This window comes from Fomitopsis serialis (assembly GCF_022376445.1).
Source record: "Fomitopsis serialis strain Sig1Antser10 chromosome Unknown B0H18scaffold_2, whole genome shotgun sequence".
Taxonomy (NCBI): domain Eukaryota; kingdom Fungi; phylum Basidiomycota; class Agaricomycetes; order Polyporales; family Fomitopsidaceae; genus Fomitopsis; species Fomitopsis serialis.
The window spans coordinates 299,102-312,339 of NW_025954962.1; the positions used below are offsets into that span (position 1 = coordinate 299,102).

The window sequence follows — 13,238 nt, forward strand, 5'->3', positions numbered from 1 at the left end:
AGGAAGCTCTGCTGCCCGTCCGAAGATGAGAGTATGAAGCAGAGGTGAGAACAGAAGAAAGCGCAGCGCCAGCTTCTACACAGGTGCAGAGCATGGCACACAGCACGGATCCCCACACCCCGATCGAGCAGGTGCTTCCCACGGTGTGCGTCACCGTCGGCGGCGTGCCTAATTTGGCTCGCTTCTGGGCATGCTACCGAAGCGCGGCCTAAGTAATAACTCGGCTCCCTCTCTCTTCGTTCTCAACCACCACCATACCTCCAACCATGGCTCGCCTCGGATTCTTCGTACTTGTACTCTCTGCGATTGCGTCTCTCAGTAGCGCAGTTCCCGCGGAGCAACAAGAGGCTTTGGTCGCACCCGGCGACTGGAGCTGGAACGACTGCGGTGCGTGTTTGATATACCCACGTCGGACGGCGTACTCAACCCGAATGCTAGGTGGTCCTTCTCATTTGATTCGCATTGATGACATTGTGATCACGCCTGACCCGCCACAGAAGGGTCAGGATATGACGGTGACGGTGAAGGGGACGGCCAAGGAGCAGATCGAGGTGTGCATACCGTCATTTGTAATATCCGTTTTTAGCCAACGTCGTCGTCGTGTAGGACGGTGCATACGTCGATGTTGTAGTGAAGGTGGGGGCGATCAAGATCCTGCAGAAGGAATTCGATGTATGCGAGGAGGCGTAAGTGCACATGGCTATCATATAGACTTGCTACTGAGCTATTCGCAGGCGGAACGCGAACGCCAGCATCCAGTGCCCGGTGCAGGAGGGCAAGCACGAGGTCACTCAGACGGTAGAGCTGCCAAAAGAGATTCCTCCTGGTACGCGTTGTGCATTCGAATGTCCGCTCTTGCTTACCCATATCGTCCGTCAGCTCCCTTCACGGTCTCTATCCGTGGCTACACTGTGGATGACGAGGACTTGACCTGTGTCGACATCAAGATTGACTTCCGTCCCAAGCGCGGCCTGTTGGGCTTGAGCTGGTAGACGTTAGTGGCGTTCTTTGTCCGGCTTGCACCTGTGTAGTGACGTAAGGAGTACGACTGTTACGTTCTGATTACCCTGCTTTCGGCGTGTATATCCTCAATCTGCATATCATTTGTCGTTGAATGAACCACGAGTGCATTTTTTGACGTTTATGGTACCCCTTACGTCTCATGGAATGAGGGGAACAACTCTGCATGCAGGGTTTCATGGCGATCCTGCAATATGCATGTTGTGGGCGACTGTTTACGATTTGTTGACAGGGGCCCTAGTCCTGTGTGCCTTGTGCGTTGACATTGTGGCACAGATTTGCATCGATGCGCAGGGCCCAGCATGTACATATGCGCCACGTTTGATTTGAACACCGCAAGGGCTTTGCATTGCTCACGACTACGCGCTATCCAACCACACGACGCTTGGTTATACTCCTCTCGCGGCCGTAGAGCGGTACGCACGCAGCCTTCACGCCATCACCACCGAGATCCATGTCGGGCTCACTACGGTATCTACTCGTTCTGGACTTTGAGGCCACATGCGGCGACGATGTCAAAGGCGTCAACGAGATCATAGAGTTCCCCACCTTGGTGTACGATCTCGAGGAAGACAGAGTCCAATCCACGTTCCATGAATATGTCCGCCCTGTGGTACATCCGAAATTGACAAACTTCTGCAAGGACTTCACTGGCATCACACAGGCTAGTATCCTCTGACTAGCAGGGCCATGGACGTTGGCTCACAGCTCGATTACTGGCAGGATGTCGTGGATGTCGCGGATCCGTTCCCCGTAGTCTGGGAGCGTTTTCAAAACTTCATCAGGAATAACGAGTCCCTCGCAGACCCAGCGTCCTTCGCTTTCCTCACATGCGGCAATTGGGACCTATGCTCCATGCTCCCCCGCCAGCTGGACCTCAGCGAAAACGGACGCGGTCTCGATGCGTCTGGTGATCTCCTCGCACCCTTCAACCGCTCCATCAACCTCAAGGACGCGTTCCGGCGGCACTACAAGCTGCGCTATCAGCTGGGCATGGCGCACATGCTGCGCCGACTGAAGATGGAGCTCGAGGGGAGGCACCATTCCGGGATAGATGACTGCAGGAACATCCTGAGAATAGTGCAGCGGATGTTGGCGGACGGTTGGCGACCGCAGGATTCGATTTCGCTCCAGCCCGAATCCGAGTCGTGATGGGAGTGATGGCAGCGGTGTATGATGCTCGTTGACTCGTGTGGACATTCGAAACAAGGCCATATATATGTACTCCGGCTCACCCAAATGTATCGTTTGACTCAGCTGCAGATGGAGGCCACATTGACCGAAACGTCAATTGGCGAAGGCCATGGCATCTAGAGTACGGATCTATCTGCTGCCGCCCGCCGCTACGTACATGCGGCAAACGTGATCAGTGCAAAGACAATAGAGGGCGCTCCACGTCGTGCGTCGCGAGAGTCCCCCAGGCGAGCATTCCCATGCAGACCCGTCCTGCTCAATCGCGACAGCCTTGTTCGCCACGAACGCGCCCGAAATAGAAGGCTCAAACGCGAGGAAGGGGGAACACGACCCTGGGAGTGATCGGACGCCTTTCTTCAGCGTTCCTCTTTGGGAAGACAATAAAAGGCGCAGAGTCAACGCGGAAGCACCTCCATTCATTCTTGCCCGGACAGGAAGGTCCGAGCACAATGGGGCCTTGTGCCATTGACCTACTTCAACCCTCAGACGCGCCCCGGCGAACCACTATGCACGGCGGCCCCCCTCGCCCATCCTGCATCCGCACCGATTATGCCCACCTCGACCGTGCCATACGAAATCCTATTCGACTTTGTGAACGACACGGCTGAGTCGACGATGATACGGGTACTACGACAAGACACTGGGACGCGGACAGGCGCGGCGATGCTGTTGAATAGCGGCGAGAACCTCTCGCTCGTCCTCACCGCCGGGACGCCATATAAATACGCGTTGGTGCAGGGAGGCACGGAGGTGGTACTCTCGTAAGCGGATCTCATCTCGATGCAGAAGGACAGAAGATGAACTAGCCGTGCAGGGTGAAGGTCTGGCAGGACACGCAGTACTGCACTTCGAGCGCATTCAGGAGATCGCGATCTGGGGGAGGGAAAATGGGCGATCCGGGAAAGACGGGCGTCGCTGTAGTGTCACTAGACCACCAATTCTCGAACGGCAGCTAAGGGGTAAGTCCGCAGACCCTTCCATCAGACTTGGGCTTACTATGTTTATAGCCAAGCCCTTTCCTCCGACCATCTCATATCTATCCATGCATCTGCGAGCGAGCAGCTCTCCGGCCGAGTCTGGCAACCATCCTTGCAGCATCTTAATGTATACCACGTTAATGTATTTCACATGTCCTTGGTCCACATCCAATCAGACTCTCCAATCCTGCACAATAGCAGCATCGCTGGGTGAATTCACGTAAGCCAATGCCTGTCGTAAGACGGAATCACAATACGATCACACTCACACAAAAATGTCCCACACCGAGGTCTGATTGGGGTAGACCGTAAACCCTAAATCAATGAACTCCGTCAGCGCACTGTCGGACCCGACACGATTGGATCGGAGTCTCACCGTCGTTCGGCGAAGCCTGCGTTATCGACATAGTGTCAGCACGGAGGCGACGGTGAACGGAAGCTCTTGCTTACCCCTTCGTAGATATCGTCGGTGTATTTGAGGACACGGTTGCCGCCGTCCTCTGTCAAATTCAACATGCCGAACTGCCACGGGTGGATACTGCGCGGCCCATATGAACAAAAAACGAGACCCTGAGCGTGCGATGCTTACCCGCTGTGAATACGCGAGTGCGCATAATAAGCAACCAGATTGAATGTGAATATGGAGTACAGGAACTTACGCATGATCAGTGGCGATGGCATACCCGACCCAGGTAGGATAGATAGCTGTCTTGTTGTCTGGGGAAGGCCAAGTGAGTTGGCATACCCTGACACGCGCGATGAACCTACCGAGTCCAGTAACACCAAACTCCTCCATAATGACAGGCTTCCCAACATAAGCGGAGGCTAGACAGGAACGTCAAGGAAGCTCTTCATACGAAGGGCGGCAACGTACTGTTAGCATGAGCACCGATCCAGCCCAAGCCAAAGTCCCTGACAGAGAAGTTCGAGCCTGGGTAGTCCTGTGATGTCGTGCACTCCAATCACTTCCACATTTTAGGAAAGGACTGGGCTACGTACGAGCTCCGGATACCAGGTTTGCGGATACAAATGCTATGGGCCCGAGGGTATCAACAAGGCTGTCGACTTGGCCGCACGACTACACTGCGATATACTCACGTAGGTCCCGAAGTCGATGTTAGGCAGGGAGAGACTGGCCTCAAAGTCCTCACCCACTGAACAGATCATAATGTCTGAGAACCAACGCTCATTATAGGTTGAATTACTCACCTTCGCCGTTGAAGTTGGGGTCGCTGACGAGAGTACCGTTGTACCAGCTTGCAACAGATACCGTGAATCGCCAGCATATACATCAAATATGCACACATACTATTCGTCCGGCTGTGCCCAGTAAAATTGTCCTTCACCACCAGTCGTGATCATATGGTACGGGTCCCTGCGAAGGCTCTTGAGCATCACACCGTTGATATCTTGTCAAATGGTTTATGGCTTACAAGCTACGCACGAAGTCAGACTGGAGCTGATACCACGTCGTCAGTGTCTCCGAGCCTGCAACGCAGGCGGGACCGGAGGGAAGACTATCCCCAGCGCAGCGCGCCTCGTTCATGAGCTCCCAGGCAAAGACGGTAGGGGAGCTTGCGTAGCGGTTCACGATAGCCGTCACATAGCGTTCTGTCGCAGTTGTTAGCGATGAGCGTCTGAAGCAGAGTAAATAGGTACGTACGGTAAGAAGCTATTATGGTGGGGTTAGTGTAGAATTCATCGTGGGTAGCGGAGTTGCCGAGCATGTGGTAGACATAGAGTTCCATTCCCTGATGAGAAGATGCCGAGTCCATGAGGCACACGTCACGGCTCTTCAGTGTGAGGACTTACACCATAGCCCACCCTGCGGATGAGGCGTAAGTTATCATTAGGACATAGCACAGACTGAGAGCAAATAAGTCATACCAGTTGTTCGTGAATGTCAAGATGAGCCTTATACCGTGCTGGGCCGCCGACGAAACGACGTAGTCGAGGCGTTGTAAACCTTGCGGGCCCTCATTGAGAGTCCAGTCGCTGGTGTTCCAGACCTGGTAGTACGTGAGGTTCGTTGACAGCGCGGTTGGCAGCTCTGTCGTGTTGACCGCGTTGAAGGCCTATGTTCGTGCATCCGTTCAATGACACCCTATTCTTAGAACGTGCAGCACAGCCGTCTTACCCAAGTGCGCGCAACCTTGATTCCCGCGTCTGCCATAGTTTGGAAGGTGGAATCTACATCCTCGGGGCTAGTCAAAAGCCCAAGCCACTGATATGGTTGTGTCAGTTCAGAGAAAGCGCTGTCATCGCAGATCACCTACGAAGGCGTTTGTGCCCATATAGTACTAGTGTGGAATTCAGATTCCCGCCGGTGTACTGGGAAATGCAGTAGGACTCACGAATGGCTCGCCATCTAGCTCAAAGGCCTGTCCATTGGTGGTCACAAAACCTTCAGGGGTGGCACGCTTCTGCGTCACAGCCGTTGCCAAAGACGCGAGCGAAGCCAAGCAAGTGAGAGCGAGGAGGCGCATCGTTGCGGGCACGGAAACTACCACAGCAAGCAAAGCTCAGCAGCAACATTCGGCGTATTTATGTGATGGGATGCATCGGTCTGAGCCAATTTTGAGTCGGGATGCCTAGCAGGGATAATTATCGGACGAGGGTCAGGTGGTGCCGTCATTCTCGCAGCGATGTGTGAACAGCAGACGGAGACCCTAGCGGTACGTCCTGCTTTGTCCCGGGCCTCTGCGGAACATTGTTCACGACGGTTGATTCGATGCGGCCGGCGTCGAGACAATATTAGCGGAGAGAGAGATGACCTCGAAGGTGACAAGACAGTGGTGGCACAGCACTCGCTGCACTCGGGCCTCCAGATGGGTTGGATGCTAGCTGAAGTACGGAGGGTGTATGTGTGTAGGCGGTTCGTCGTGTTCAAAGCGCATACGCATTGTATATGGTAGGCCGGTACAACTTGAGGGAATGCGACGACCGACGGTGGCGACGGTGGCCAAGAGTACTGGCGACCTACTGCCAGGAGGTTGCCGGACATTTCTCGGGGACTTCCCGCACGTGGGCGAGTCGATCGCCCGGGCCACATGCAAGCAATTTCCTGTGGCTGCCGCAGTCTCTTCACGGTCACACTCTTGCTTGTGTGATTTCAATTGCGCGACACCGGGCACGAAGCAAGGCACGAGAAGGACTTTGAAGATGCCCAAGAGCTCAAAGAAACAAAAAGACAAGGCTGCCGATTTCTCTGTACGCTCTTCCACTGCCTCCTGATCCGCCCGCACTTACACGAACGTAGAAAGCCAAACTAAAATTAGGCAAGGGGAAGAAAGCACCCAGCAATGCCGTAGACACCTCCTACAAAGCACGCTGTGGGTGTACATCTCTCGTCGGCCCGTGTGTCTCCTGACAGGCTGTCAGGCAGCCATCGCACTCCCCACTCAGAGCATAGCGCAGCCTAAAGACTCGGAAGCACCCACGACTAGGAGGAAACTCACGTTTGACGACCTCACAGCACAGTTGAAGCACTACAATTCTGGGACGCGAAAGGGTGAGTAAATGAACAGAATACCTTTGAGTCCGTGTACTGATGACATCAAGACGCAATATTGGGATTGCGAGAGTTGCTTGACGGACATCCGACTTTGATCCATACCCATCTCACAGCCCTCGTCAGCAACTGTACTAGACTCATAGCGGATGAGGTAAGTCTGTAAATCGCATCCGGCATTGTATATCGCCAACGTGCCCTAGGATGCATCTGTTCGTCGCACCCTACTCTCGTTCCTTGGCTGGCTATTGCCCCAGATCCTCAAGCAAGTATCTCATCCCGTAGGCCCTGTTCATAACCATTATCTTTGTAGGAAGACCTTTCCCCACTCTCCCGTGCTCCTGCTGTTTACTACCTCCGCGCAGACCCACATATTCCCTGAAATCCGAATCGACGCCATTCGCTTCTGGATCTCTTCTCGAGCACATTCCAGACATCGTGACGAAGGCTGGGCGCAAAGTAACAGTAGCCATGGGAGAAGAGTCCTGGAAGGCTACCTCGGTGTTCTGAATGCAGGCACCACATATGGTGAAGGAGGCGGTAAGTACCTGGATTGCACACTATCACCGATATAGCTCAGCTTTAGGATTAGAACAGGCCCAGTGCAGCGACATCCACTGCGAGCGTCGTACTATCCGCTTCGGTACGTTTTGATGTATGGCTTGTGCTGGTGGTTCCTACTCACGTCCATGTAGTCGAAGCTGGTTGTTCTGAAGTCACTGTCATCCTTTTGAACCATGCACTGTCGTCACCAGCCGCATCAAATCATGCGGGGCCTTCGTCCTCATCCTGCTCCATTCCCACCTGGTTCATGTCATCCTCATTTACATCCGTGGAGGCTTTCGAGGCCTTCGACTCTGTACTCAGACCCACGCTGCAATCTACACGAGGGCTCCCTCCGTCTGAGAGGTGGCGGGAAGAAGCGGATATCGACCTCAATTTCGAGTCCTTCTACGGCGACTTCAGGCGTGCCTTCGCCCCGATAAATGAGGGTTGCGTGTTGCAGGACCTCAGTGACATTGACGTAGCTGCGAGTGGTCAGTCGACCGACTCTTCCGCTCGGATCTCTTTCGTTGCGGTATGTCTTTCATCTTCCCAGCAAGGCGCTATTGTGCTCACGTCAAGGTGCAGCATCTCGCTCGGACACTCCACCCAACATTGGCGTCAACATATCTTGATTGTGCACCGACTGTGTTCGCACCTAGCACGGCCCTCCAGAAACGGAACTGCAGATGGTGCAAGTTGTAGGCGAGATTTGTCGGTGCCTCTACGGCGCCATATTCCGCGAACCATTGAACGTGCGTACATGCTCTAGCATCCTTTCAAGCGCTTTCCAGATATAACGGTCGGTACTATGGATAGGCGACGAAGGCACACGGCACCGCTGTCGAAGACCTCAGTACCATTTTAGGGTACTTCTCGCCCTACTTCCCTTTTGCGGTGGGTGGGTCCACACTCGCGCGGCGCGACATCAAAGTAAGCAGGCTAAACAGGCGGGCCGCCTGATCGACAATCCCATTAGTGCGGTTCCTAACTTCCGTACCTAGGTCGAGCAGGCCTTCCAAGACCTCAATCTCATCTACTGCGAGCTCACCTCCTACCTCGTCCTCGCCGCCCCCATCATCGACTCAAAATGCCGGCGGGCGCCCGCCATGCGCGCCGGCAGAAAGCGCCGCGCCTCCGCCTCGGCGCAGGCACTCCAGTTGAGCGGTGAGCGAGTACGTCGTACAGCTCTTGCGCGGGAGGCGTCCGCGCCGGGTCCTTGGCGCGGCCCGTCGGGCCGCCGCGTACTCGGCGCTCCTCCCCACCATATGGTCCCTGCTCAACAGCGAAGCCAGCGCGGCGGAGGACGGCACCGTCCTGCGCGTGGTCGTCGAGCACGCCATGAAGGCCGGATCAACGTCCGCCGTGAAGCGCTCCACCATCGACTTCCTCGGCAGACTCGTCCTCGTGAGTACCCCTTGGGCTGGCTGATAGCGCGATCGACATCTGAGCTGATTACCGCCACACACAGCTCGAGCGCGAGGCGGAGTACGTCGGCGCGTGCAGGGTCGGGCGCGCCGCGGCGGACGACCAAAGGCTCGAGGAGTGGCTCCTGCACCTCGCGCAGACACTGTGGGAGCTCGGCGCAAGTAGCCTGCCCACGACGGAGGTGAGTCCCCGACCTGTCCTCCCCGCGCGTCGGTGATGCTCATATGCGGACAGACGATCCTCCGGGTCTTCCTACGGGTTTGTCAGCGCAGATCGCCATTAGTGCGCGATCAGGTGGGTGGAGCTGATAACGGGGCCGCATATAAGGCTGATGTCCCGCGCGCTCGCCAGGTTCTGCTCGCCCTCCGCTCGCGCATGGTGCCCTATTTCATCGTGAGCCATCCGACGAGGGGAAGACTGCTCGGGCCCTTCGCACGATTGCCGTCTGCCCCGTTGCGGCGCTTGGTTCTTGACGTTGTTGCTACCATCGAGGGGCAGGAGGCGGATGGGCTGGAGGGCGATGTCAGCGAGGCAGTAAGGGGCACCGAAGAGGAATCTTACTGGGCGGCATTGGTTTCCAGGTAGCGCGATGCATATGGTGCCTATGTATCGCAGCTATGAGAACACAGTTCAGGGGGATGCTTCACACGGTTGCTCCAACGATACATGCACAATTCACTTCCATTCATCAACATCTGAACCAGGATGTAAATACGACAGGCGCAGACATAACCAGAGCTAGCGACTGATACCAGGTATGCTTGATGCGAAGTAGTAATGCAACACGCACGTCCCTCCTAGCCTTCCGCCTCTCCGCACGCGGAGAGAACCGAAAGGAACACCCGGGTGTGAGAGACGTACTGGGTGCCAATAAAAAAGCGCAATAACGGATAGCGCAGTAACGATCTTCGAGTATATACGAGACAGCAACGTTGGATAGAATAGAAATATGGTATCTGCATCGCGAGCCTCGGCTCGCGGTGCGCTTAAGCCCACACCCAGGTCAATTCGATGCGACCGAGAGATTGGTCTGCCAGCTGGCTGAAGGCAGTCGGGGTGAGGTCGATGCTCGTCGTGCTGCAGCCGGTGCACCGGTCGGTGACCGTGAGCGTCACAGACTTGCCCTGATCTGCATAAAAGTGAGCAAATGTCATTCATCGCAATCTGTGGCGAATTGACGTACAGGTGGCAACGATCTGCTTGTTGCAGACGGGGTTGGAGTTAGGGTCCGCACCGTTGTAGCCGCTATACACAGATATAGTCAGCGCATGCATTCGATGCATGTACAACACATACGGATATGCGTCAAACAGATCCTCAGAGACGGCAACGATGTAGTCGGAATCCGTGTTCGTGATACCGCAAGCGCCAAGACCGGCCTCGTAGAAGGTACCTGATTGACAGATAGAGTCAATAGCTGGCTTCAATATCAAAAAGGATAACAGTAACTAACCATCGCCGTTCTGAATGCCATACAGCCAGGACGGTCCGCCGCCAGAGGACGCGGACGACGTGGGAGCAGGTGCGGAAGAAGACGACCAGGTGGTGGGATCGTCGGAGGTGGTGGGGGCTACCCAGCTCGACGTGGGCGGGGTCCAGATGGAAGTGGGCAGGGCCCAAGACGACGTGTCGACCCAGGAAGAGGAGTCGACCCAGCTGGAAGAGGGGGCGACCCACTCCGAGCTGGAAGAGGGAGCCACCCAGCTCGACGAATCGCTGGAGGGAGTAGGGTCGGCGCTGTAGGAGGAAGAAACGGTCGCAGATGTCAAGACGGAGGTCGAAACGGAGGCCGAGAATGCAGCAGAACTGCTGGAAAAGTCGGACACTGACGTTGCCGCCGAAACAGTGCTGTTGGCAGCACAACGCTTGTTGAGGCTGCGCTTGCGCCTCGCCTTGACAGCAACCTCCGGAACGGTGACGGGCTCGGTCACGGCGGCGGGGGCACGATGAGCGAGGCCGCGGTGGTGGCCGCTGCGGGCGCCGTGGGGGACGCTGAGAGCGGACGCGGAGAGAGCGAGAGCGAGGGCAATGGCGGTCTTGGCGAACATCATATCGGCAGAGACGAGCAAAGAGCGGTGGGGGTAAATGAGGTATCGGGCGAGCAGGCCTCAGAGAAAGCGGAAGTAGCGAGAGGCGGTTATAAGGAGGGACGAGGGTGCTCGGACGGGCGGGGACGCCGTTGACGGGGACGGGAGACTAAACCACCAACGTGCAGATCGTGGACAAGGCGACTGCCACGCGCCCCCGTACGTTATATTCCCCGCGGGCGCTCCCACGCCACATTTTTTCGCCGCCGCGCGCTCGGCAGCTTGGCTCACACTCCGTCACGCACGCTGCTCGCTTGCAACGGGGGTGCACAGCAGGCACACCGCCTTCCTCGCCCTCTGCGCCCGCACGGCACTCGCAGTCCGCCGCACATGCCCGCATGCAAGCTGCCGCGCTGAGACTCGGGCATCACACATGCCACACCAGACACCGGCGGCGGCGATCCTCCCCGTCTATTGAACAGCCTCGTACATATCACACTCCCGAATTCGTCTTTGCCGCGTACATCTTCACCAGACCCGTGCTCGATGTCTCCGCCAGGGCCTTCGAGTACGCGTCGATCCGCCCCAGAAGCAGCATGCTCTCCAGCCGGCTCGGCTCCGGCGGTATCTTGAACAGCCTGCTCACGTCCTCCTCGGGCAGCGGCGCCAGGCCCTGCGCGACACGGCCTGCGTTCTCCTCCTTGCGCTTGTTGACGTATGCATCTGCCTTCTGTCTCTCGCGCGCAATTTGGCGGTGCAGATAGGCGAGGTTCCCTTCCTCCGTCTTGTACTGGTCCACGGCTTCGATGATGTGCTCCAGGTTCCGCGACACGCTCGCAGTCCCAAGGTTCAGCGTCGAGAACGACGGCGGCAGGGCCGCGTATGAACTTGCGGTTGACGGGTGCGCGCCGGCGACAGAGGGCGCCGACGGCTCGGTCAACGTCTCTAGGAACGAGCCCATGAGCGCGTTCGTGCGAATTTTGACAGGAAGTTCCTCCAGAATGGACGAGAACGTCAGCCGGTGGTCAATCAGGCTGCGCAGAAAGGCTAAATTAGACATCGACTTGACCCGAGCGCGACTGCCACCGACCTCGAGGTGCTGAAGTTATTCCTCTTCAATGCGTCAAAGAACGCTCTCGTCAGGCGAAACGCCCGGAACGACGCGTTTCCCCGTGCGGTCTGTGACATGTCTGGACGCGAGTTAATCACGGGAGAATGTAACACAAGAACGCCCGTTACCATGTACGATCACGACGCCTCCGTGTCGGAGCCTCTCTTGGTGAATGGCTTGCGTCTCGACAAGCGTCTGGTTGAGGAAAGAACCCAGCGTCATGGCCTGGTAGAAGCCAACTATGCTGTCATCTGCCTGAACGTCTTTCAAGGACCGCAGCATCGAGGCCTGATACCTAGCTACAGTGTCATCGTGAGAACGCCGTCGACCTAACGGGGGCGGAAACTCACCAATGCCCTTCGCCGATTTATCATCGTCATCAGGCGAGTGATTTGGCATGGGGAAAGAGTTCGACACTTCTAATGTGCCGTCGAGATCGAGCCCGAGTACGAGCCCATGTGCGCTGGAGCCTTGCACATCTCGTGAGTGCTTGATGATCTTCGACACAACCTGCGAGCAACACGGTTCCGTCAATAACTCCGTACCCCGTACCCAAAGTCGTGGAACATGGCAACAGACGGCACGTAGGAACAAAGCCCGTCGTCTGCGGCAATATAAAAAGTCACAGCACAAATCATAGACGGCCATAGAGCCTGCGATCATAATGAAACGCGCGTATAATGCCGGGAAATGCGCGAGGGTAAGACCTGTGAGAAGTCGACCAGTCACTCACCAGGCCATCCAGCTGAACACGTTGCAACGGAATCTCCCCCTCAAGATCGATCACTTTAGACATGGATGCCGGGATGGCTTCATATGTTGGGGCTGCAGGGGTAGGTGCAGACGAAGGTGCGGGCAGGCTTGCAGCGAGGGCTGCCGCCATTGAGGTTGCGGCGGCCATTTTTGATTCTATCCGTAGGTCGGGGGTAAGAAAGATGGCGAGAGGGGCGCCAGAGGATAGATAGCCTTTTGAACGGCGACGAGAGAGCGATTAGAGATGGGCAGTCGGCGACTGGAGGAGGCAGAAAAGTGCACGACGAAGGCGCACCCACTTCCAAATTGGGAGAACTCGTTCAGTCACCTGATCAACACTTCCCTCAGGCGCTTTAACTTCAATATGAGCCCTCCGCGATGGAAAACAACGACACTCGCAATGTACGACGGCCAATTGCCGCCCAACTATGCCTTGCTCTGACACATACCGAACGCTCTCAGATATCAGGCACAGTTGTCTATTTCTATGTTAGGAAGACCCTTCGCGAGGTTCGAAGTCCAGGGAGTCGAGTCAAGTCTTCCATTGCAGGGTCTCCCTGTCGATCATTCAACTTTTCGCATGAGATGGCGGCCAGGGTTGTGAAGATGCTCCTTGTAGCAGGAGAGAACATGGTTTCTACTCATTCAGCTTACGCAGGACTGTATCACAAGTC

The 13,238-nt window shown here is 56.2% G+C and overlaps 7 protein-coding genes across 7 annotated transcripts; 4 read left to right on the forward strand and 3 right to left on the reverse strand.

Annotated features, from left to right (window-relative positions):
• The first annotated feature begins 191 nt into the window (after nt 1-191).
• B0H18DRAFT_969132 (ML domain-containing protein) lies at nt 192-1,135 on the forward strand. Its single transcript, XM_048043568.1, has 5 exons — nt 192-387; nt 439-551; nt 607-686; nt 735-826; nt 880-1,135. The coding sequence occupies exons 1-5, from the start codon at nt 267-269 to the stop codon at nt 990-992; spliced, it is 519 nt and encodes a 172-aa protein (XP_047900188.1). The 5' UTR covers nt 192-266; the 3' UTR covers nt 993-1,135.
• Nucleotides 1,136-1,179: 44 nt separating this feature from the next.
• B0H18DRAFT_969135 (exonuclease RNase T and DNA polymerase III) lies at nt 1,180-2,347 on the forward strand. Its single transcript, XM_048043569.1, has 2 exons — nt 1,180-1,684; nt 1,744-2,347. Exons 1-2 carry the CDS (start codon nt 1,475-1,477, stop codon nt 2,170-2,172), a joined length of 639 nt encoding a protein of 212 aa, XP_047900189.1. The 5' UTR covers nt 1,180-1,474; the 3' UTR covers nt 2,173-2,347.
• A 76-nt stretch (nt 2,348-2,423) lies between these two features.
• B0H18DRAFT_1206012 (uncharacterized protein) lies at nt 2,424-3,330 on the forward strand. The gene is made up of 3 exons (XM_048036160.1): nt 2,424-2,975; nt 3,029-3,173; nt 3,222-3,330. The coding sequence occupies exons 1-2, from the start codon at nt 2,764-2,766 to the stop codon at nt 3,168-3,170; spliced, it is 354 nt and encodes a 117-aa protein (XP_047900190.1). The 5' UTR covers nt 2,424-2,763; the 3' UTR covers nt 3,171-3,173; nt 3,222-3,330.
• A 1-nt stretch (nt 3,331) lies between these two features.
• On the reverse strand, nt 3,332-6,160 carry B0H18DRAFT_969142 (glycoside hydrolase superfamily). Its single transcript, XM_048043570.1, has 19 exons — nt 5,546-6,160; nt 5,468-5,491; nt 5,329-5,415; nt 5,079-5,266; nt 5,004-5,016; nt 4,855-4,942; nt 4,625-4,802; nt 4,501-4,566; nt 4,401-4,447; nt 4,290-4,345; nt 4,191-4,223; nt 4,066-4,132; nt 3,960-4,016; nt 3,851-3,908; nt 3,801-3,802; nt 3,642-3,730; nt 3,568-3,583; nt 3,461-3,506; nt 3,332-3,397 (listed from the first exon to the last, which is right to left on the reverse strand). Exons 1-19 carry the CDS (start codon nt 5,675-5,677, stop codon nt 3,364-3,366), a joined length of 1,281 nt encoding a protein of 426 aa, XP_047900191.1. The 5' UTR covers nt 5,678-6,160; the 3' UTR covers nt 3,332-3,363.
• Nucleotides 6,161-6,353: 193 nt separating this feature from the next.
• B0H18DRAFT_1112984 (uncharacterized protein) lies at nt 6,354-9,258 on the forward strand (the record flags this gene model as incomplete). Its single annotated transcript, XM_048032889.1, has 14 exons — nt 6,354-6,401; nt 6,451-6,523; nt 6,577-6,702; nt 6,753-6,856; nt 6,906-7,242; nt 7,295-7,345; nt 7,398-7,780; nt 7,908-8,000; nt 8,065-8,178; nt 8,250-8,412; nt 8,537-8,652; nt 8,717-8,854; nt 8,908-8,967; nt 9,025-9,258. The coding sequence occupies 14 exons, from the start codon at nt 6,354-6,356 to the stop codon at nt 9,256-9,258; spliced, it is 2,040 nt and encodes a 679-aa protein (XP_047900192.1).
• Nucleotides 9,259-9,336: 78 nt separating this feature from the next.
• On the reverse strand, nt 9,337-10,896 carry B0H18DRAFT_969147 (RlpA-like double-psi beta-barrel-protein domain-containing protein-containing protein). The gene is made up of 5 exons (XM_048043571.1): nt 10,504-10,896; nt 10,127-10,410; nt 9,970-10,066; nt 9,857-9,918; nt 9,337-9,802 (listed from the first exon to the last, which is right to left on the reverse strand). The coding sequence occupies exons 1-5, from the start codon at nt 10,722-10,724 to the stop codon at nt 9,660-9,662; spliced, it is 807 nt and encodes a 268-aa protein (XP_047900193.1). The 5' UTR covers nt 10,725-10,896; the 3' UTR covers nt 9,337-9,659.
• Nucleotides 10,897-12,846, reverse strand: B0H18DRAFT_969149 (uncharacterized protein). The gene is made up of 5 exons (XM_048043572.1): nt 12,545-12,846; nt 12,162-12,321; nt 11,940-12,110; nt 11,791-11,890; nt 10,897-11,734 (listed from the first exon to the last, which is right to left on the reverse strand). The coding sequence occupies exons 1-5, from the start codon at nt 12,710-12,712 to the stop codon at nt 11,194-11,196; spliced, it is 1,140 nt and encodes a 379-aa protein (XP_047900194.1). The 5' UTR covers nt 12,713-12,846; the 3' UTR covers nt 10,897-11,193.
• Between the last annotated feature and the right edge of the window lie 392 nt (nt 12,847-13,238).

Excerpts from the sequence above, each read along its gene's own strand:
- B0H18DRAFT_969147 (XM_048043571.1), bottom strand. The coding sequence starts at position 10,724 with ATGATGTTCGCCAAGACCGCCATTGCCCTCGCTCTCGCTCTCTCCGCG. Across the intron at positions 10,411-10,503 it reads AGCACTGTTTCGGCGGCAAC|CGCCGACCCTACTCCCTCCA; the intron begins GTCAGTGTCCGA and ends TTCCTCCTACAG. Across the intron at positions 10,067-10,126 it reads TGGCATTCAGAACGGCGATG|GTACCTTCTACGAGGCCGGT; the intron begins GTTAGTTACTGT and ends TCTGTCAATCAG.
- B0H18DRAFT_969132 (XM_048043568.1), top strand. The coding sequence starts at position 267 with ATGGCTCGCCTCGGATTCTTCGTACTTGTACTCTCTGCGATTGCGTCT. Across the intron at positions 552-606 it reads CGGCCAAGGAGCAGATCGAG|GACGGTGCATACGTCGATGT; the intron begins GTGTGCATACCG and ends GTCGTCGTGTAG. Across the intron at positions 687-734 it reads TTCGATGTATGCGAGGAGGC|GCGGAACGCGAACGCCAGCA; the intron begins GTAAGTGCACAT and ends AGCTATTCGCAG.
- B0H18DRAFT_969149 (XM_048043572.1), bottom strand. The coding sequence starts at position 12,712 with ATGGCCGCCGCAACCTCAATGGCGGCAGCCCTCGCTGCAAGCCTGCCC. Across the intron at positions 11,891-11,939 it reads AGGCGTCGTGATCGTACATG|ACATGTCACAGACCGCACGG; the intron begins GTAACGGGCGTT and ends ACTCGCGTCCAG. Across the intron at positions 11,735-11,790 it reads AATAACTTCAGCACCTCGAG|CCTGATTGACCACCGGCTGA; the intron begins GTCGGTGGCAGT and ends CTTTCTGCGCAG.
- B0H18DRAFT_969135 (XM_048043569.1), top strand. The coding sequence starts at position 1,475 with ATGTCGGGCTCACTACGGTATCTACTCGTTCTGGACTTTGAGGCCACA. Across the intron at positions 1,685-1,743 it reads ACTTCACTGGCATCACACAG|GATGTCGTGGATGTCGCGGA; the intron begins GCTAGTATCCTC and ends GATTACTGGCAG.
- B0H18DRAFT_969142 (XM_048043570.1), bottom strand. The coding sequence starts at position 5,677 with ATGCGCCTCCTCGCTCTCACTTGCTTGGCTTCGCTCGCGTCTTTGGCA. Across the intron at positions 5,267-5,328 it reads TCAAGGTTGCGCGCACTTGG|GCCTTCAACGCGGTCAACAC; the intron begins GTAAGACGGCTG and ends GCACGAACATAG. Across the intron at positions 4,017-4,065 it reads GATCGGTGCTCATGCTAACA|CCTCCGCTTATGTTGGGAAG; the intron begins GTACGTTGCCGC and ends GTTCCTGTCTAG.
- B0H18DRAFT_1206012 (XM_048036160.1), top strand. The coding sequence starts at position 2,764 with ATGCCCACCTCGACCGTGCCATACGAAATCCTATTCGACTTTGTGAAC. Across the intron at positions 2,976-3,028 it reads GGCACGGAGGTGGTACTCTC|GGTGAAGGTCTGGCAGGACA; the intron begins GTAAGCGGATCT and ends CTAGCCGTGCAG.